Source organism: Nyctibius grandis, chromosome 5 (assembly GCF_013368605.1).
Source record: "Nyctibius grandis isolate bNycGra1 chromosome 5, bNycGra1.pri, whole genome shotgun sequence".
Lineage (NCBI taxonomy): Eukaryota > Metazoa > Chordata > Aves > Nyctibiiformes > Nyctibiidae > Nyctibius > Nyctibius grandis.
The window spans coordinates 71,093,251-71,114,799 of NC_090662.1; the positions used below are offsets into that span (position 1 = coordinate 71,093,251).

General features: G+C 44.9%; 1 protein-coding gene across 1 annotated transcript in view; it reads left to right on the forward strand.

Annotated features, from left to right (window-relative positions):
- The first annotated feature begins 341 nt into the window (after positions 1-341).
- TMTC1 (transmembrane O-mannosyltransferase targeting cadherins 1) overlaps positions 342-21,549 on the forward strand; it is a 157,116-nt gene continuing 135,908 nt past the window's right edge. Inside the window, 5 exon segments of the mRNA XM_068400608.1 lie at positions 342-664; positions 13,164-13,341; positions 15,039-15,112; positions 16,264-16,440; positions 18,438-18,644. Of these exon segments, the coding sequence (XP_068256709.1) occupies positions 342-664; positions 13,164-13,341; positions 15,039-15,112; positions 16,264-16,440; positions 18,438-18,644 (959 nt within the window).

Sequence of the window (21,549 nt, forward strand, 5' to 3'; positions counted from 1 at the left end):
GGATCTCCCTCGCCGGTGGTCGGGGGCCACCTCGGGCAGAGCCCGCCCCGCCAACGGGCTGAGGTGGCGGCGGGGGTGACAGCGCGGCAAGGAGCATGCGTGCGGGGGGGGGGGGGGAAGGGAGGAGGAAGAGGAGGAAGAGGAGGAGGAGGAGGAGGAGGAGGGATGGCGCGGGGAGGCGGCCGCTGTTTATTTGCAGCCGGGCGGGCTGCGCCTCGGCAGAGCGCAAGTGGCCGGCGGCGGTCCCGCTGCCCGCCCCGCACCATGCGGGCGCCGCTGCTTCCCCGCGCCGCGGCGGCGGCGGAGCCGGGGCAGCCAGCGCGGCGCCCCGCACCCGCGCCATGGTGACGGGCTCGGCGCGGGGCTCCCGCAGCCGGGACCGAGCCGCGCCGCCCCCCTACCCGTCCCCCCCGCCGTCAGCGGGCGGGCGGCACGGCGGGGCGGCGGCGGCGGCGGCGGTGCTGGCAGGGCTGTGCGTCCTCTGCTACGGCAACTCCCTGCAGGGCGAGTTCGTGCACGACGACGTCTGGGCCATCGTGAACAACCCCGACGTGCGGGCGGCCACCCCCGTGGCCGCCGCCTTCGCCAACGACTTCTGGGGCAAGCGGATGGCGGAGAGCACCAGCCACAAGTCCTACCGGCCCCTCTGCGTCCTCACCTTCAAGTAAGTGCCCTCAGCGGGGCAGGCGGCGCGGCTCCCCCTCCGCCGCCCGGCCCCTCTCCTGGCCCCGTGCTGGGCAGAGGGAGGCGGGCAGCCCCGGGTGAGGGTCAGGGAGAGCCCCCCCCCACGGCACCGTCGCCTCCGGCCCCGCGTCCTCGGCTTCGTGATTCAGCATTTCTGCCCCGAGCTGTACGGGACGGGGTGCGCCCCGGGGGAGGGCGGGCGGGGGGGCTGCAGCCGCCGGGGCGGGTCCCGTGTTTCGGGCCGGTTGGAAGTTAACTGGAGGAGGCGAACGGTGAGGAGCCGCTCCCGAGGAGCCTGCCGCTCTGCCGGCGGGTGCCCCGCGTCCCCGGCGGTTTGGGAACAGGTGTCGCCTCTTGCCCAGGCTGCCGGCGGGTTAAAGGGAAACCCGAGCATTTCGGAAAGCTCTTTAGGCTGACGGGGTGTTCAAATTGAATTCCCCGTGAGTTCCTCCTCTTGCTCATCCCTCTCCTTTATCTCCAGTACTTTTCGCTGCAATTGAATGATCATGCCAGAAACTTCCCCGGTGCCGTTTCGCAGCAGGCCGGTACTCATTCCTATCTTTCTTTTTAACGCCAAGCGAAGGAGGGCTGCCTCAAGGATGCCGCGCCGGTCCTTGCAGCCAGCCCGGCAGCTGCCAGCCTCTCCTGTCGGTCGCGGAGTTCCCCGCCAGCCTCGTCTGCTTCAGGTGTTCCTGTGAACCGGGCAGAGTTGCTGAGGAGGAGTTCTGGTTTTACAGGAAAAAAGAGAAGTTGGGTAGCGGCAAAGTAACTGCCAGTTACCATCGCTAGAAGGAAAACCCAGACGCCTCTCCCTCTCTCTTCGATGAGAATAATTTGTAGTAGATCAGCCTAGTTATAAGTCCTACAGTTTGTCATCCTTTCCATTAGCTTGTCTCTTCTTACTTTATTCTGATGAAACACAAATGATGGTGAATGTTTTCCACGTTTTAGTAATTAAAAATGATATGGGTCTTTGTGGAGAGCTGTGCTGAAGAACTGGTGTAGCTGGGTGGTGTTTAACGCTAGGGTCCTGTTTGTAAGTGATCGGTGGATGCTCAAACAGGCATAAGGAACACACTATATAGACAGGGGTAAGTGTGCCAGGAGGAGGTGTTACTGGAACCTTGTGACTCTGCTAATTGCGTAACTATTTATTAAAGTATCTGATTTATAAATAACATTTCATGAAGCATCTGAAAATAGCGTGTTTCTGTGAGGCAAGAGCAGTTTTGGGGAATGCAGCATCCCTTTGGCACTCCCATGGCGCGCTTGCTGTGCTTTGGTTGTAAGGGTGGGCTTGGAGCTGAGAGCAGTCGGTATCGGCTGTTTGGGGAAACAGGGCTGGGTGGGCACGGGGTGGAGTATCCCCAAAAAAGCAAAACTGTGTACAGCACAGACCCTTGTAAACTGGATTGTTTAGGACAGGTTTTGTACCTTCCTCTCGAAGGGGCTTTCAGCAGGTTTCTGTAGAGAGCGAAGGGGATGTAGCAGCCATGGGCAGAGCTGGCTTTGTGCACGCAGAGTGCCTTTTCCATCGGGTGTCCAGCCAAACTGTTTCAGTTTGGGGAGTTGTCTGATTAATCCATTCCTCCAGCAATACATCCAGGAGTAATTTGAGAGGTGAGTGAACCTGCGTGTATCACCACTGACGGCGTTGCGTGCGGTATTGGCCTCCTAGATCAGGTTGCAAGATTGAGGTTACGTTTTGCTGATTAGCAAAAGAATCTTAAACTTTAATAACGGAATGGAAACTAATTGCTTTAGTTCCCATTTATATGTCTTGGTTTTGCCTTTGCTATTTAAAGGGGGGGGGGGAGGGTGTGGGGGGGGAAAAAAAAAAGGATGAAGTGCTGTCCCCATCTAGTTCTTTTTTGGAAAATAGTGAGACTAATTTTGTGACCAAGATTTCATCCTCAAGTGCTTATAAAAACCATACTGCTAAGACACAGCATCAAGGAGAGTTGTTTGTTCACTACTTGGCACTGCTTTTGGAATAGGGAAGGAATCGTTTATCTTCCCTGGCTGCAGAGGAAGATTATTTCCACGGAGTCCCAAATACCCTTCCAGCCCTCCAGTTTCCACATTCTTCCTGTTTCATTTCTACCAGTGGGATGTCAGAGGAAGATGTTAAGATCTGGGTGGAGTGGATCCTCCAAACCCGGTGCTTCCAAAGAGGCTGAGAGCTCTTGCCAAGTGACACGGAGCCTGTGGCTGAGCCATGCTCTGCGTGCCGGAGCCAGCTGCCCCTGCCTTGCCCAGCGGGAGGCTTCTGGTTGCGCTCTGTCTTCCTGCACAAGGAAAAAAAGGATTTACAACAAAAGGGTGTAAAATGCTCAACAGAAATAGAGTTTTAACAGAATGGAAATGAATATTGTTTGTTAATATTTTGTTAGAATTTAGTGCGTCCGCTTAGGATGCTTGAGAAAGCTGTGATGTGTGGTTTGCAGGACCTTGCTGAGGAAGGGAGGTGGGGACCAAACTATTCTGTTCTATTTTTTTAAATTTTTTTTTTATTATTTGCTTGGTTTATTTTATTTATTTATTTTTTTGGTGCTAGTTTGTTCAAATCTGAGGCGTTTTAATAGTAGCATGATTCTGTATACCTGCCTGGTGGCTGTGCTTACATTGCATGAAACTTGCATCTAGAAGGGCTTGTTTTGAGTGTTGCGGTACTAAGATTAAAAATCTGGGAGATCTCCAAACTGTATGTACAGAACAGATGTGAAGGGTGGGCTGAAATTTATATCTGCAGATCCATCAATACACAGAAACTTTGTCTCAGTCTCTTTTCTGTCCTTCATGGCTGTGCAAGTAAGAGGAAGGACTCATGATGCCCTGTGGACTCTTCATTAGGCTGAACATATCCTACATATATGCTGCGTATTCTTGAAGTGATCTCAATTAAAAAAATTTATCACCTGTCTGTCAGAAAAATCGTAAGCAGAGATTGCTGAAATTTTGTAACAGTAGTTCAGTGTCCCTCATGTATTGGAAATCTTAAATGTCAGTCCTTGTTCCAGTAGACTAATGCTCTGGAGCCAAACAGTGAAAAGAGCTCAAGTATTTGACATTATTCACACCGGAGCTGTCAGTATGAATGATCAGAGGAAAATGAGTGGCCTGTGTTACTGGAACCATGAAGCGAAACTTAAAATATTCACAGAACTGCTGCATTGTTTTGTGTGGGTTGACATCAGAAGGGGAAAAAAAAAAAGCCTGCACTTGGGCTGTTGAATTAAATAATGTTTGCTTTGTGTCTTTGAACTTCTTTCACCTTTTCTCCTAACTTCAGTAAAGAAGTGTTAAAACTAGTTGGTTCAGAAACATTCCTATTGTACGTGGGTAACTGTTAGGTGACAGGTCAAGCACAACTCCACATCTGCACAGGAGCTGAGATGGTAGGCAATGGTTTAGCTTAGTCCTTAGGAAAACCTTAACTTCATGCTCTCTTCTCCAGTGCTGTCACTCAGAGATGTTTACCTGCAGCTGTTTTCTTGTCCAAGAAGTGATTCAGTATACTTCTTTCTAAAGAAGGTGGCTTTTTGGACTCAGGGTATACTGTTACTTGGTGTCTTCCATAGAAAATGTGAAGATGCTGGATGGAAAAAGAAAAAAAAACCTGCCAGTTTTGTAATTCACTCAGGATTTTATATTTAAACTGGGTGCTTTCTGTCTTACACCTTGTCTCTGCTAACAGAAGTTTGGTGAATCACTTATTCCCTCAGTAGCGCTTAGGTTATTCCTTGGTTCCCGTGGTTTTGCAAAAGTATTTCTCAACTGTTGAAGCAGAAGATGCAATCCTTGGTGCTGTCTCCCTCCCTCTTTTTCTTGTGTGGAAATTCCCCATTTAGATAGATTTTTTCAGCCCAGAAACAAACAGATGATGGAGATTTGATGTAGTCAGCAACACAGCAGACCTAGCCTGAAGGTGTACAGTGGTAGGAGATTGTGAGAATGAAGCCTTTAGAAAAACTCCAATGCCAAGGTTTAAAGACTCTTACATCGGAGATCAGCTTCCTGGTTGTGTGGGTGGTGGAGCAAAGGCCCAGGAGAATCACAGAAATGACTAGGTTGGAAGAGACCTCTGTGATCATTGAGTCCAACCTTTGACCTAACACCACTGTGTCAACTAGACCATGGCACTAAGTGCCACATCCAGTCTTTTCTTAAACACCTTGTGGAGGCCTGGCCTGCTCAGCCCCTTTGGGAGCAGGATGGAGGTCACTGCCAAGGCAGATGCTGGTGGGGGAGGTGTCTCAGGTAACAGCTCACCAAGGACAAAAGACTGGGTGAGAAGGAAAAGGTAGTGGCAGGTTTAGGCCACGTAGCCATGACAGAGACTCAAGAGGATGATGCTGGGCAGAGAAGCACAGGAGATACCTGGTCTTCCTTGAAGGAGGTAGAAGTCAGTGTTCACTGGGAGTGTGCTTGGCTCCATGGGAAGGGTGTAAGAGTTTTCTTCTCCCTCCTGTGTTGAATGTTAAAAGTTCACGTCTGAGAGGAGGAATCTTGAAATTTATTGTTTCTTCTCTCACTTCTGCTGCTGGGGTGGCTCTGGTGGCCCAGGAGGAGAGGAGCTGAAGGAGAACTCAACTCTTCCACCAGAAAAGACATAAACACACAATTTGCTCACAGACCCATCCTACTAGTACTCTGTCTGGAAAAAATGGGGAAAAAAGATAAATGAAAAAGTCCAGGCTATGCTCAGCTGCTGACTGCAGAATGGATGACCCACCGGCTCTCCTGCCGAGGCCAGTAGCCAGTGATGGCTTGGGTACATACACGCCTAGGAAGTAAATGGGACCCTTGAGCAGCAGTTCAGTCTTCTGTGTGGGGACCAAGTACCTGGTATAAGACTACCAGTGGCTTCGGATCAAAGCCTTAAGTGACTGTGAGCTTGAGTTAGATGTAAATATACAGCCAAAGACAGAATTAATTCAATAATTCACTGCCAACCTTCTGATATATCTAGTTGCTTACAGCTGATCCTTCTGTTTTTTCAGCTGTGTCAGTGGCATGAGTTTCAAGGGCAGGGAGCTTAAAGTCTTCTGGGGAAGAAAAAAAAGTCCTTAGATTTTACTTATTCTTGATTTAATGCTATATTACAGTTTGACATCACAGGGTAATATAGTGGAGCTATAATGTGTCAGGTTAAATACACAGTGCACAAGTATTTTCTTCACTCTGTACATCTATATTAGGGCAATATCACAATGTTTAAGATTGTGTCAGTATTTCTCCTGTACAGCTTAGTCTAATATTTCTACCCTAGCTATAGCAATCACTCTCCATACTGATCCTGTGACACCTGCCACGAAATTGATGTAGTACTGGTGTAGGCACTTGGAGGTTGTGAAGAGAGGCAGTTGCATTTATTAGACTCGTTGTGTTATAGTTGGAATATACAGACACATTTCTAAGCATATAAGCTTTTCTTCTGACCCAGAGCAGAGCGCCTTGCTGCTGTTTTGGGTTTGGGAGAGGGTGCATGTGCCCTAAAGCTTGTTTGTTTTTTTTTTTTTTTTTTCCCCCAGTTCCAGGTGCACAGAAATTCCCATCCCCTTGAATGTAATTTCCGTAGCAGATGTCCGATGCTTTTGGTTGTAGGTTTGAGCTGTGTTTCTCTAGGGGGACTCAGGGTTGCTTGTGCTCCCTGAAAGGTGGCCAGGGCTCCTGGGGAGGGGGGGGGAAGCTCCCTGCCTGGGGAGGGAGGGCGCAGACCCGGCTGGGGGTCCATGCTGCCCTGCTGCTTGTGGCCCAGCCCTGAGGTGAGGATCTGCCCAGGAGGAGAGGTGTGTACAGACCACGTTGGACTTGTGCCTAGTCGCAACATTTTTGCTGTCCTTAATACTCAATAAAACTTATATGTCTCTTGAATTAAAAACCGTTTATTTTGAGGGAAGAGTTCACTAAAAGGTCTAGGCAGATTCTCCTGAAAGACTTGGCTGACATGAATCCAGTCGCGCCTATGTTTGCTGCTTGCTTCAGCGGTGTTTTATCTCTATTTAACACCTACCAATTCCTGGGGATTTTCTCTCATCTGGCATCCTATTCCTCTTGCACCAATGTCACCCTTAATTTTCTTTTGTCTTCTTTTACCTAAAAGGCTCAGCTTTGGACCAGCCTTCTTCCCCACAGGAGCATCCCTGTCAATACTCTTTAGAGTCCATGAAAATAAAGTGCTCTGGCTGGTGCTGGTTAGCTAAAGGCATTTCTCTGCTTTTACTCACTCTTTTTGACTGCTTTCCTGGGCTTTCTCATTTATTCTCTCTCAGATTTCAAGAAAGGAAGGAGAAAAAAAAAAAAGAGCTGTTCTCTTTTCACTCACTACACTTTTTTATTTGCTTCTGTATAAATTAAAATGGCACCTCCTTCATGGTCTGCAGCTTGAGCTGAAAGGTTACCAAACTTATTTCAAATTTAGTGAAAAACTCTTCTACCCAGTTTGAAATATTGTCTTCATTAGGCCTAATAACTTTAGACTAGGTTACCGTTAGCGTTATTTTCTCTTCTTGATGAATGACTGTCCGAGCTAGGTTCTTGAACACGTCTAGTCTCTTCCTCGGCGCTCGGAAGAGGACTGCTTGAAGAGTTTCTCAAGATGGTTGTTTCCTTCAGTGCATTGCTCTTGCTGAGACAACACTTAAGAATAATTTTGAAGACAAAGTCTCTTTTGTTCAAAATCTGGGTAAGATGACACCTGGTTTGTCAGTTTGTAAATTGCCATCATCTGGCTTTTTTTCTTTTTCCAAGGCCGTTTGCAGAGACAAATCTAAAGCCACGTGAATGATGCTTTTGGTATTCTTAACACAGGAATGAGCATCAAACCACACTTTCTAGGGGTTTCACTAGAAACTTCTGCCCTAGCATATTTGCACCTTCCAAGTTGTTGCTACTTCCCAGTCTAATTGTGATTTCTGTTTTCTTTTCCTAACCGTGTTGGAAAGCAATAACCTGCTTTGAATGTCAACACTTAACTGGTGCTCTTGCAAGTGATGACTGTTGTGCTCTAAGGGAATTGCTGTAGCTTGGGAATTCATATGGCCTCTGTCTTCTCACCCATCCCCATTACAGCAAATCAGGTAACAAACTGTTTAAGCCTTATTGTCCATTTAATTCTGAGGCATTGTACTGTACTGTAAAAAGATTATCAGCACAAAGTGCTACTGCACCACAGTGGAAACTCTGCTCTGCTCATGCTGGCCATCGCACCAACACTGCTGCAAAGGGGACTTACTTCTTTTTACCACTACAGGTTTTTCATTAATCTTTGAGCTGTTTCCACATAGAGCTTTAACCATTATTGCACGGATGCAGCTGCACCATTTTTTTTGGAGTGCAAATGCTCATTTTCCTGGCACGCATTAGATGCATCTGTGGAGTTTATAAGGAGATTCCACTGTGCACTGAAATAGGGCATTAGTTTGTGTAAAGTTTGTCATTTATCACACAATTCCAAAAGGAAGGGAAGATCGCAGGAAGCTTAATCCATCCTTGTATGTTAGATTAATTTATATAAATCTGCATGTAAGTCTTTCTCTATAAAAACTGTGGGGGTTTTATGAGGTGTGGGATGCTCTGAGACTTTCCATTAAGTGTTACTCGCTATAACGAATTACCATTATTATCCTGTGCATTTCTGTTTCATAACATGTTGTGGTTTTTGTTAGTCTTTTGAAAATAATAAAACATTAAACTAAATAAGAGCTGCCCAGGGATAATAACAAAGTCTATAAAAAGAGAAACTTTCCAATTATGGTTTACAAGATTATTAAATCAGAAGAGGTTTTAAAAAAGGTTGAATGAGCCTTTATGTGTACAAGTGGATAAAAAGCACTATATTAGAGTCCATGGGTGCTGGTGATTGTATCCCGTAACTGGATATGTATGGGATTTGTCTGTGAGCCTGTACTCTTGCGGCATAGACCCCTCTGGTTCTGGGTCTGTGAGGATGAAGTCACTGAATCCCACTCGGTTTCCAGGCCCTCTGTACAGGGAATTACTTACCCAAGGAGATGTGTCCATGCCTGACGACTTACCTAGAGGAGCAGTATGTGCCTGTGGCTTGAGGGTAGCGTGGTGTGCAGTCCCTGCTCTACAAATGCCGTCCTTCAAATGAGGCAGCTGTCCCTGTGGGAGAGAGAGCAAGTGGTTAACAGGGGGTGCTGGCAGATGTTGCTTGTTTGTTTAAGAGCAAGAGTGATGTGCTTTCTTCTGGGGAGCTCTTTTACAAGCTCTGCTGAGTGGACCATGAGCAGCTGGTACCTGTGAAAATCTCTTTCTAACAGCAGAGCTATGTAATTCCTTTTTCTAGAGTGAACAGTGGAGGAACAGAAAAGCTGCTGTATGTGGCAAGGCAAACTACACTGATGTTCCTGGAAAACATCCATTAGGCTTAACAAAATCAAGGGATTTCTGCGTTAGGGCATATACCTCTTATTTTGGTATACCTCCTGCCTGGGCATGTAGTTTTGGCAATGCTGTTGCCTTGTGTGTGACGTGCTGAACCACACATGCTGCAACACTTGGACACAAAGACCGGTGCTGGGACAAGAGTCTTTGCTTTGAATACATGTTTCGGTGCAGCCTTCTCTGCCCTGATGGAGCATGTGATCGATGCTGAGATTTCTGTAATGAGTATTTATTTTGGTGGTAGCTTGGGTGATGCTGATCAGCTGTATTAGAAGAGACCTGACAGTGTCACCCAGTATTAAGAGACTGCTCCTTGGTGTATGTGCTCTTCCCCTCCTTTTCCTCTGGGCCTTTTGAGGGCCTTTGCACTTGAGCTGCCACTCACCACTTCTCAGGAGGCTTAGCACACTCTCTGCCTACAGGGACTCTTCCAGCAGAGGTGTTGAAGCAATGCAAAACTCTTCTTCTCCAAGTGTTTCGTGAGCAGCTCCCCTGAGGAAAGACCTTGTCTGAGATGGTGGTGTTTCTTCTTTCAAGTGTCTTCATTCCTAAGAGTATGGTCACGTGCTTCATTCAGCCCTGAATCTTTAGAATACTGTTTGCCAACACCTCTCTGGTTTGACAAGCAGTCAGTTCAGAAAGCCTGGCCAGCCCAAAGCATCTGCTCTCATACCTGTGTGCTCTACCAAGGCTATAACATGTATCTTACAAGTTGTGCTTTAGCTCAGGCTGATGTTACGATCTTCATGCAGAAGTGGCTAAGGTCTTCCAGCTCACATGATGCTGGAAATTAGAAATGATGGTAGTATTGGTGTCTTTTGGGCTTGCAACTTCAAAAATGAAAGATCTTCACAATTTGGGAGCCAGTTTAGATATGGAAACATAAGGACAAACCTCTACTCCAATAACAGAGTACAGTTATTGACTCAAAGCTTCTGTTCATGAAGATCATGTTGGAGAAACACCATTTCTTACTTAAATCTGAGATTCCTATCTCTGTTTTACTTTCTTTGTTTGCTGAGCTCTGTGCTGTGTATAATTACTACACGACTCCGTGATAATGCTGCTGCCAGTAAACAAAGACAAGACTGAATCTCTGTAAGGGTATTAAAGTTTAAGAAGGAAGAAGTTATTTTGGTTGATTTACCATCCCCTCCCACTCCCTTGCCCAGAATTTCCTCCGTAGTTGCTCCGCAGTGGAACAAATTTGGCTTTCCATAGTAGGCTGCCTTTTTTCCCCCATGGGTGGATGAGCGTGCTGGAGAGCTTTGCAAAGTTCTTGTGATTTGGATTAGAGCTGTTTGAAGCCCCAGATTTTCTTACCCGTTTGACATACAATAAACTCAACCTCTGCTAACGTTTCAAAATGATTCTGCTGGGATCGTTTTCAGGACAAAAGAATGTTTCCTTCATTGCCATGTGGCCTAATTTCTTATGACAACGAGCTTTAGCAGCAAAAAACACTGGTGTGAATATAGCACCTGCACACATTCACGTTTAGTGTTCCTGGACCACCAAAGATGGTATTTAAACCATACACCGAGGCATGCTTGCAGTCAGATTTTGCTGTTTAATGGAAGGCTTATCTGAATACCATGGTGGTGTTATGTTTGTGTTTTGTTCTGTTCTGCTTTTTTTTCTTTTTTTTTTTTTTTTTTTTTTTTTTTTTTTTTTTTAAAGAATACACAGGGGAATATCCAAGCTGTGAGGCTGCTGCTTTTACATAACTGTTTTCAGTAACTTACATCAGGTAATTCGTAGTTTACAAGCCTTTTTGACTTGATGTTTGCCTCAAGAAGAGGTGCGACAAGCACACCCTGCCTTTGGGACAGGTGCCCTGATGGGGGCAGGAAGGTCCATCCACTACAAGGTTCTGCCTCTCCTGCCAGTAGACCCGTTTTTCAGGGTAGGAAGTGATCAGATGTGATCTGCGGAGACTAATGAAAGATTTTTTTTCAAGAATGTTGTCAGATGTCGTGTTTTTAGTGATTGGTCCTCACAACTTGGCCAAATAAATAAACGAGAAAATTTCACATTTTGGTACATGGCTTTGTATCACCTGGTAGCCTGAGTGCGCACTTGTCCTCACTGTCCTCACCTGCCCACATCTGCTTTCTCCAGAAATCAGGTTGCCAGAGCACACTTTGGCATTTGGGGGGGGAGTGATACTGATGACTGTGCTCCACCTGTCTGATTTACGGCCAGAAGTGATTCATTTGTATAAAGAATGGGTCCTGCAGGTGGTCCCTGCCATTGCGCACATCTGCAGGTGCCTCGGAGCAGGACCTTGGGCTCCTTTGGGGCAGGGTGGCCCTGTGCTGCCCCTTGGTCCCCACAGCATGTCGAAAACAAGATTTAGGCCTGGGAGTTCCCGCTCCTGCAGTGTATTTACAGCTGAAGCTCTTGTCTGTTACTGCCATTTGCTGTGGTTTGTCGTTCTGTGCTGGTAGAAATGAGGGAAAGTGATGTACGCTGCTGCCCTGAAGTGACTTGCAGGAGAAATGGAGAAGGGGGGTGGGGAGCGGGGAAGAAAAGTCCCAACTCTTCATGTATTCTTGATTTGCACAGACTGATGTCTTGTCAAAAAGTAGCTGCATCAACTCATACTTCAAAGGGAAAGGTCAAGTCATGCTAAAATCTCACTTTCCCAAACTCTCTGGGTTTCAGCTATTGCCTCCACAAGCACTCAAGTGGGAGGAGAGCAGGAATGCACGAGTAAGACTCCTGGTCTGGTGAAGTTAGATTGGCCTGGAAAATGCAGTCCAGGACAGATAGCACTCTGTTGATTATGCATAAGGAATAGAGAGAGTATTTATAAAAAGCATATGTTATCTGGCCCTCGCAGATGCACCACACCTCCTCTGTCTTACAAAAAAACCCTAAGGTGCTTGCGTAGTAGCAACAACTCAGTGGCTTTGCTGTTGCATCATGTCTGTCATGGGAGACCTGGAGCCTGTTAGTAACAACAGGAAGGATTATTGTCCCTTTAGCATGTTTACAACTACATGCAAAATATTTAGATTGAGTCTTTTTTTCAGTGGGTGTCTTGTCTATTGTTTTGTTTTGTTTTGTTTTTTAAAAAAAAATGTCCTTCAGCATTAGTACTTCCAAATTCCTTGTTCATATATGGAGTCTTTCCTAGATAGAGACACCATGAGTATGTGTGTATATATGTGTGCCTATATATGTATTTGTCCAAATGTACGGATGCAGTTAATTCTAAAGAGAATCGAGTTGTCTTCAACTGCGTGTAAGGCAAAGCCTGTCAGCAGCTGTTAAGCAAGCTGGCTGTAAAAAACAGTGACCACAAAAATGTGTTAATACATGCTATAAAACAAATGTCATAACAGCTTGTTGTATTTTTTTTTTAATGATCGACACAAATAATGAACACCAGTTGTCTCATTGAGTCTAGGGTGCTGTTAGCTAACTTAACATCAATGTCCTTATAAAAATGATGCTAACTATTAGAGCAGCTTCTTAGTGTAGTCCTGAAGTCAGTAAGGCATTTTAATAAATGCTTAACCTTCAGTGTGTGAAAGTACTTTGAAAATTAAACGGGAATAAACGCTCGTGTAACGCCAAGCAGATGCTCCAGCGCATTACTGGGTCCTTGTCTTGGCTGTTCCCAAGCAAAAGCATCTATTCCATAGTAGAAAATAACTACTCATATTGTAAAGCTGCCACATGGCTGAGACAACCGCAGAAGGTGCCAACAGGGAAACAGGACCAGTGCTGTGCTTCTGATGTTGGACCGTGTCATTTGCTGCTGAGGAAGCACAGACATTGTCTCATTGCAGTAAACTGTACTGGGAGGGCACAAGCCTCTCTCGTGTCGGTGTCAAGAAGGCTGCCAAATTCAACCGCATATTTTAAAAATTGGGGAAGTGGTTTCTCTTTAATCAGATAAACCAGAAGTTCAGAGCGATTTTCACTAATTAGTTTAATAGCACTTACATTAGAAGACTGCAAATCAGGCAAAAAGCATAATTTAGTGTATTTGAAAGATGTCCTGCTGTTACAAGACCTCTCCAGTATAGTAATGGCTCCATTTTGTTTCCTTACAGGTTAAACATCTTGCTGGCTGGTATGAACCCCTTCTATTTCCACGCAGTGAATGTAATTTTACACTGTCTAGTGACTCTTGTGCTGATGTACACTTGTGACAAAGCTGTGTTCAAGGACTGTCGACTTGCTTTTGTCACGGCGTTGTTCTTTGCTGTGCATCCCATTCACACCGAGGCTGTAAGTATGTGACACAAAAAAAAATGGTCACACAGAAGCTAAAAATAAATGCATACTTTATTTTATTTTTTTTTTTAAAAGAGAGCTCTGAGTCATGTAGAGTATGGTACTGATGATTTTTGCTGTGGAGGAGCAAAGGTGAGAATATACTATATTTAAAATAATTTGCACAAGTCATTAAGAAAAAAGTGTCTTCATACTTGCCATCTTTCTGCTCTGGCCCTAAATTCTAATTGACGGTCCTAATCAGCGATGCCAGGAATAAATGGACAGTCATTCAGCTGGTGAAAATGTCGAGTCTTCTGAAACCAAAGACCTTGGTGAGGCTGCGCTCTCCTGCTGGGACATTGTTGCATGCCTTCCGTTGTCTCCTATAGTCATCAATTTAAGGGAGAAAAAGTGAAGGGAGAATTAGTGTGTTTTCTAGATGAGATCTCTCAGACAGAGGTGATGTGACCCATGGATTAATTTATATTGATTTCAGTGAAAAGCTAGGAGTATCATCTTCAGAAAAAACTTGTTAGCTTAATAAATGTCATGGTAAGTTTACAGAGCAACAGCTCATATTGCACATTTTTCTGTTCGTGATAAGGAAACATTTAAAGGCATAGTCGTGCTAAAACTGCAGTCCGTTAGCGTGGGGAGGTACTTCTGTAGATAAAATGAATCTTGCTGTCTTTGAGAAGAAAATGCAATGTCTAGCTGTCGGTACTTAAAAAATGCACTCGTTAGCCGAGATACCATTGACATCACAGGCTCTCATTACAAGCCTTTGTAAATGAGTGAGGTAAACGGCTGCCACGGCTTAGAACTTTTGAGGAGAAAATTACCTTAATAACAAAAAGCCATGAGCTTTACAGTTACTCCCTGTGCTGTCTCTTGTGAACTAATCAGCTAGGCTCCTTTTGATAATACAGCTTTATATTATAAGGGAGGTTTCAGAAGAGGCACTCTTTGAATTTATTTTTGTCTGGGTCAGAACTTAAAAAAGGTTAAAATAAATGCCAGGGTGCTGAATATAGCTTAATTATGCCACCTCAAAAGAGGCAAAATTTCAAAGGGCCTTTCATTTGCTTTATGGGCAATTTTTAGATCTTTATGAAATGGAATATTGAAATAGTTTGTAAAAAGAGTGTTTGTACATTCTTCTTCAGTATTCCTTTCCTTATAAAAAGATATAGTTAGTTAATATGTAGGAAAAATTCTCATAAACTCAGATCATTCAGAAAGAGAATTAATTACATACCACTATCACTTTTGGTGATAAAGTTTATTCGGATATTAACTATTAACTCATTCCTATATAAGAAGTCTTCTCCAAAGGGTTGCTCTTTCATTAGTCTTTTTCTTTAACAAATCTCAGTTCTGGGAGTTGGATGCGTTTCTCATTTGAGCCTTCTTATACAAAACTAAAACAGATCCCTAAAACTGGCATTTCTCTATGCAACTTTATTAATATTTTAATAAGAAAGTAAAGAATGACTTAACTGTTGGCTTACTCGTTTGCTTTGCCAAGTGAGAAATGCAGCAGACGAAACTGAGCATATCTTACGCTAACCAAGTAACATTTCAGTGTGTTGAGGGAGGATAACACTGAAAGATAAAAAGCTTATAATAGTAGCAGCTGAAACAGTCGCTGAATGCGCGTGCCTTTTTATATATGTGCTTTTACACCTGTGTGTCTCTTTTCCTTTCAGGTAACAGGTATAGTAGGCAGAGCGGATGTCCTAGCCTGTCTACTCTTTCTGTTGGCTTTTCTCTCCTATAATAGGTATGGAACCTTGCTATCGGTTGTGATAATATGATGAGATGCTCTAGTCTGAGGAGGAGGCAAAGGGGAAACCTGTCAGTTTTTGGTTGTTGTTGGCAGAGGTACTTCCCCCAGCACTGCTATAAGTGCCTGGGCGCCTGCTTGCAGCCGCAATGCCAAATAAGTGATGCTTATGGGAACAAATAAACATAAGAGAGCTCAAAGTCTGAGGTCCCTTCTTCCATTGACATTGCAGCTGACCATACACCAGAGGAGGGCTTGTAGAGTTGGAGCTAAAAATTATAAAGAAATGTTTTTGATGTCAAACTGTATGTAGAGTGAGGAACAGACACATGCCTGCCTTCGATGTGACTGTGGGACTCTGAAATAACCCGCTCTGGGAGAGTTAAGGATTGCATCTAGACCATTAGTCATCCTTTTCAGATGAAAACTTGGCACCGTGTGCTGGTCTGTGTCCTAAAACTGTGACTGAATAAGTATAGATAAAGAAATAGCTTTACTCGGATGGGGTTTCTGCCCCTTTTGTATTGTTATTTCATTTAGGAATAGAACTGTGTTGTCATGGCCGTGTGGAAAAACTGCTTATGTCCCTCTTGGCACGTTTGCTACAAATCCACAACGCTGTTTTCATCAGAAGGTTTCAAAGGTGTAAAACTGTTAGTGGTCCTGCAGGAATCAGCTTGTTTGATTTAGGTTCTTTCATACCTTCTTCTCTCTCATACAGGCTTGCTGCCCAGTCTATTCATGATTAGGACACATCTTTGGAGGAATTTTTGCTTGCATAGTGCGTTTTGTCACATAAGGAGAATTAAGCATGTCTGTTCTAGATGATGGAAAGCAGATGTTCTTGTGCCCTTTCTGTCTTTGTACTTGCTCTGCCTTCCTCTGACTGTTTCAAGTCCACTTTATCTTTCTGCTTGTCTTTTTCCCCTCCTCTGCTCCAGTTCTTGGTGCACCTCTCAATATTTGTGTTTTCCGTTCCCGTCCCATGTCTATAAACCTTTCCTCATTTATCAGCGAACAGTGTAGATCGTTCACGTCACTTACTACCAACATCTTAAGAAATTAAGGAAAAGTGTCTCAATATTTGTGTGAATGTAGGAAACATGAAAATAACAGAGAAGTTAAAATATGTCAAATCTATTTTTCAGGAGTGTGGATCAGCTTTATGTTGGGGAACATTTCCCTCCCACTGCCTCCCCATTCTTTTTGCTGCTTAGTTTATTTCTTGGGACGTGTGCAATGCTGGTGAAAGAAACTGGAGTCACTGTGTTTGGTGTGTGCTTGGTTTATGACTTCTTTTCCCTCTCCTGCAATGGACTCAAACTGTAAGTAACTTGTGATGCTTGCTGTGCTTTTCAAGTGTTGCCACCTGCATGTGCAAAATATATATTATTGTATACAGCACTGTGGGAGGTGGGCTTGCCCCGCTGAATTAGATAGCACACATTTGACAGATTTGAAGGGCACCAAGGTTTCATTCTGTTTTTTTTTTGTTTTGTTTTTGTTTTGTTACTCTATTGCTGCCTGATAACTTTTGTTGGGTGGATAGACCAGATGTGAAGAACTGATCTCTAAAATGCTCAGTTCACTCTGGCAAGACTAACATTTGTTTTTTTTCTGTGAGAGTTCTGACAGAAGCATCAACATCTTAAAATTTCTCTGGCTTAACTCCTTCCATTTGCAGCGTCTGCTTGATTATTCAGTCACAATGTCATAGTTGTAGAAATATCATATGATGTTTAGTAGTAAAATCAGATTTGATCCTTTCTGCCTTTATGGAGTGGAAAATGAGGGAAAATATCCAGCCAGTTCTGGGTGATTGGAATAATTAGCAGCTCTCAGCAGTCACTGGAGAAAAATAAAAAACTTTGAAGTTTGTATCCCTCACCCGCTTAGTGTCACAAATAACTATGCTATTCTGTATCTCCATTAAAAGTCAGAGGTCTTTTGTTTGATAGAAGATGGTTTTTATCCATTTCTCTCCCAAACCATACCTGGTGCAGATCTGTCGATGAGTGAACGTAAGAGCTTACTGCCACTGAGAATGGGAGGTCTCGCTCCTGTCTTCGCTTCTCATGATCCCACCGGTGCTGCCCCACAAGCTCTGGAGCCTGTCACACCCCTGCGTGAGCTGGTGTATCTAGGTTATAAAAAAGGACACTGAATTCGTGTTTCTGTGGTAGTGAATTAAATCTGCTCCCAGAAGGGTTTGGGGAGTGCCAGAGCTGGCACAGTGCGAGAGCAGCAAATGCAGGGAGGAGAAGAGGGACTCCCCTTTTGCAGGAGCATCCTGGCTTCCCTCCCATTTCAGCCCTTCCTCTAGGTGCTAATGGGAGATGGGCCGCGTTTCAAGCCCCACCTGCCCTCCCTCCGGCCCCTCTAGCAGCAATAGTGATCAGAGGGCAGGTACAGTGGATCAGCAGAGGATTTCTCCTATTTTGACCAGATAAATAATTCATAACAGTGTAGCTGGTGGGCAAGTAGCCAGAAAGGAGTTTTCTAGGGACTGACAGCTGGCACGCTTGTTAACACTTGCATTTACGGTTGCCAGGTGCGTTCCAGGAGCTGCCTGGCTAAAGGTTAACACAGGTGTTAATTAAACGGGGGAAAACCTGTGCCCTCCTCCTTCCCCCTCCCCTCAATCTCCCCCTTCCTGTAGGTTCACATTCCAGTGGCCTCTTCAGGTTATTTTTTTGCTTCAGTGGCATCCAGTTGCCCAGATGTGGCAGTTATTTAGCTTGCAGGAATGAAGCTCTATAGTCCAGATGTGCTGCATTTTCATGTTTGCTCTGGTTGCATGTATTATGCACTTTTTTGTCTGTCTGTGGTGCTCGGGATTTTATGACTGTATTTGACTTTTTTAGGGGGCAGCAGAAAACCAGCAGCATTCTGCATGCTGCTGAAACTCGTCTCCTCTTGCTCCTTCCTCCAGTCTGTACAGATTTGTTTTCTGTTTAAATGAGGCAGAACACCAATTATTTTCTGCAGAAAAAAATTAGGAATGGCACCATAATCTTCCTTACAGTGCTTTGCATCTTACCAGAGGTCCAGAGAACAGCTCAATACAGGAGTGCTCATCTTCTGTTGCTGTCAGGTCTCTTCCTCTAGATCTAGTTAGGAACTAATAAATCCTGTCCTCCCAGCACACAAAGACTTTGTATTTTGGATTAAATAAAATGTCATCTGTTGTACTTAGACACCACATTGTCCTGTTTTCATAATGTTAAACCTTTTGATAAGAAAACGTGAAAAATAAAATCCTTAAATCCTTTTCTTTCCCCTTTCCCCTCTTTTTTCCCTTTTTCTCTGTGTGCGTAATCAGGAGAAATGGAGGGATCCACCAGCGACCTGCCCGGCAGCCCGCGGCTTCTCCCTCTGCCTCGCTGCAGGTCCCTCCGGCCGGCCGGGAGAATGGGAAGCATCGCTTTGCTCACCGGGGCACCTGGAGCTCCTGCCACCCAGCATCACCTGAGGAGCAGCGGAGCGGTGGCCTTTTTGTGCCCAGCAAAGCCATGTGGGCAATCCGGAGGTACTGCTGGCTACCTGCTGCTCCGTTGTGGTTTAGTTTGCAGTTGATCTTACCTTAAAATGTCAAGTCATTCACTTTTCTTAGCCATTTTTATCCTGAAATTTGCTGTAATTTTTCTTATGCTACTGGAGAGAAAATAGAGGAGAAGGTGAAAGGAGGGTTAAGGGAAGAAAGAGGAGGGAAATGAAAAGTGCCTGCCTTCTGCTTGGGAAGAGGAGAATATCTGAGGACTGTCCATGTCCTGAGACTTTCTATCCTAATATGATATTGGTAGGCAATGCTCTCTCTCCTTCCCAGCTTCTCCATGGAGAAAGCCACAACTGTAATGCTAGTTTGAATGTAAAGAGGGGGAAGATGTGCAAGTGTATAATAATGCCTGAAGTGAGGTGAGTGCAGTGTGAGCAGTGTATTATGTGATATTTCTATATATCTCGATATACACATTTGTAGGTATAATTTCTGCACATGGATATACATATGTGTTGATGTGTGTGTATGCATATTTATGTATATATATGGAAGTGGAGAGGTGGTGCCCACTTCTGATTTATGCCTAAGAATGTGCATACAACAGTGAGAGCCGGGCTTGGGGAGTAACAAAAGGATTATCACCGGTCACGTCCAGCAGTTCTCGGCACGTTCATTGTACACCTCAGTGGAGAAGGAAGGGCTCTCCCCTAACTCAGGGCCGCTCTCTGGCATGGGACCAGCGCTTGGTGCCTTTATTCCTGTGGAACAGAAATGAGAGCATTTAAAGGGGTGTGACTCAGCAGCCACCCCATGGATCTGTGCCAGTGTGGGGTTTTTATCTGTTAACCTTGACCTTTGTTCAGTCTCCCCAGTAGCCCTTGCCCAGTTTGCCCTTTGTTGCTGACTTTTGCTTTTAACTACAGAACGCTCATAGTATGATTTAATGTGGAAACCTGTAATAATGAATTGCCCTGCACTACCTGTTCTTCGGAGGAAGCATTTTGTTCCTTAAATAGATCAGGAATTACCTGCAGTTCTCTGACCATTTAATGGTTGGCACCTGGATGGGCCCCATGCCGCACTCCTGAAACCTGGGAAAGGGAGTGTTGTATTCCCACGTAATACCCCTCATTCATCAGTTCAGTAGGAGCTGTTTGTTTGTTGTTGGTTTTGTTTTGTTTTGTTAAATCTTCTTGCTGCTTCAGTATTGATGGTATATAGGTGTTACATGAGATCTGTAACTTCTCAGATCACAGAGTCTGTTTCCTTTGCCTGTAGTTTAAATGGTGCAACCCACTTGAGAGCTTCTGCCCTGCAGGTGTTTTGTCTGATGTGGGGATGGTTGGGTTTTTGGTTTTGTTTTTAACAAGGAAAGGAGTGGGTTTGGTCACGTTGCCTCTCTGTGTGGGAATCTGTGACACAAAAATGGTAAGGCAGTCAAGGCTTTTCAGAGGGAGTAAGTGCTAGCTGCTCCGTCACGGAGACTCTTCTGGCCCTTGGGAACAGCTTCTAAAGTTGTTTGTTTGAATTTATTTCTTCTCATGTATCCCCAAATGAGTAGCACAATTAAAAAGTGTGGGTGGCCCTGGTTCCTTCTGATATGCCAGGCCAGGATGGGCTGTCCAAAAGCCTTGTTTAACATCTTGCCGCTAAAGTTTAGGACCTGGTGGGGAGGAGTAACCTGAGCATGATACTGGTGCAGCTGCTATTCCTGGCCTTTGCTCTCTCCACAGTTCTCTCAGTGCTTTTGTTCTCTTTGATACTTGCATTTGTTTCAGTTTTCCCTGACAGATACTATGGTGGAGGGTATCAACATAAAAAAAGTCTCCTGTCTTCCTCCATCTTCCTGTTCCTCGTTTCCTTTACCTGTTTCTTTCTTTCTTTCTTCCTACTGCTCCTTTCCCCCTTCCTTTGCTTTGTACTTTTTTCCAGACACCTTCCCCTCTGCCCTGCTTTTTGGGAACATCCCCTTTCTTACACCAAGGGGAAAGCCTCTGGTTTTCCAGCCTCTTCAGGAGAGGCTGTGGAAATTGTATTGGAGAGACCAGTGCACGTGGGATGGCTTCAGAGGGAACTCGTCCACGCTGCCAACTGGTATTTTCTTTTCGGCAGCTGCCTCTTCGAGTGTTGTAAAGGATTTCTGCACCTGGCAGATCAAGCTCTGCATGTACATAGCTGCTTTCTTTTTAAAAAGGGGCTCTCATGGTGTAAGCCGCTCAGCTTCTCTTTTCAAGTGACTGACTGTGTATAACACACTTGTGACAACCTGTTGTGTGATGGTTTGCTGTGGGGTGCCCAAAGTAGAGCTGGCTTGGTCCCAGTGGCTGAGAGGGAAGTGTGCTGCTGCGCATTTGTGTGAGAGTTGTGCCCGAGAGCCTTGGGAGAAAGCCTAGGATGCTGCTTTGAAAGAAGCTTTTCTAAAACACCGTTGGCAACCTTCTTCACTAGTTTTTCCCCTTGCTCTGAATTCCTGTTTCCTCTGAGGGCAGGATAAGGCTGCATAACTTCTTCTTGCATGGAATGACGGGCTCATAGACCCTGGACAATTTGACCAGTGCCTGCATGTCCAATGTCAATGTTTACTAGTCACTGTAAAAAATGTGCTGCTACGGCATTTGTAATGTCAAGAGATCTTCTCAATTCTCAACCACATGGAGCGTGCTTGCAGTAGTCTGGAACAGCAAGATTAAATGTGTTGCAGCTCACTAACTCTCAAAATTATGTCTGTGTCGCATGGAGGTCTGTGGACCACTACCTGATCGTATGACTGCAGTCTTCTCCTTACTTCTATTTTCTGTCTCCTCTCACAGGACAGATTAAAATAGTTGAAATACTTTCGGTACACAGTCTTTTGTTAGTGCTATTGGCATATTGTATGATATGGAGTAGGAAGCGCTCAAGGCAATTGCTCTATTAAAATACAATCCATCTTCAA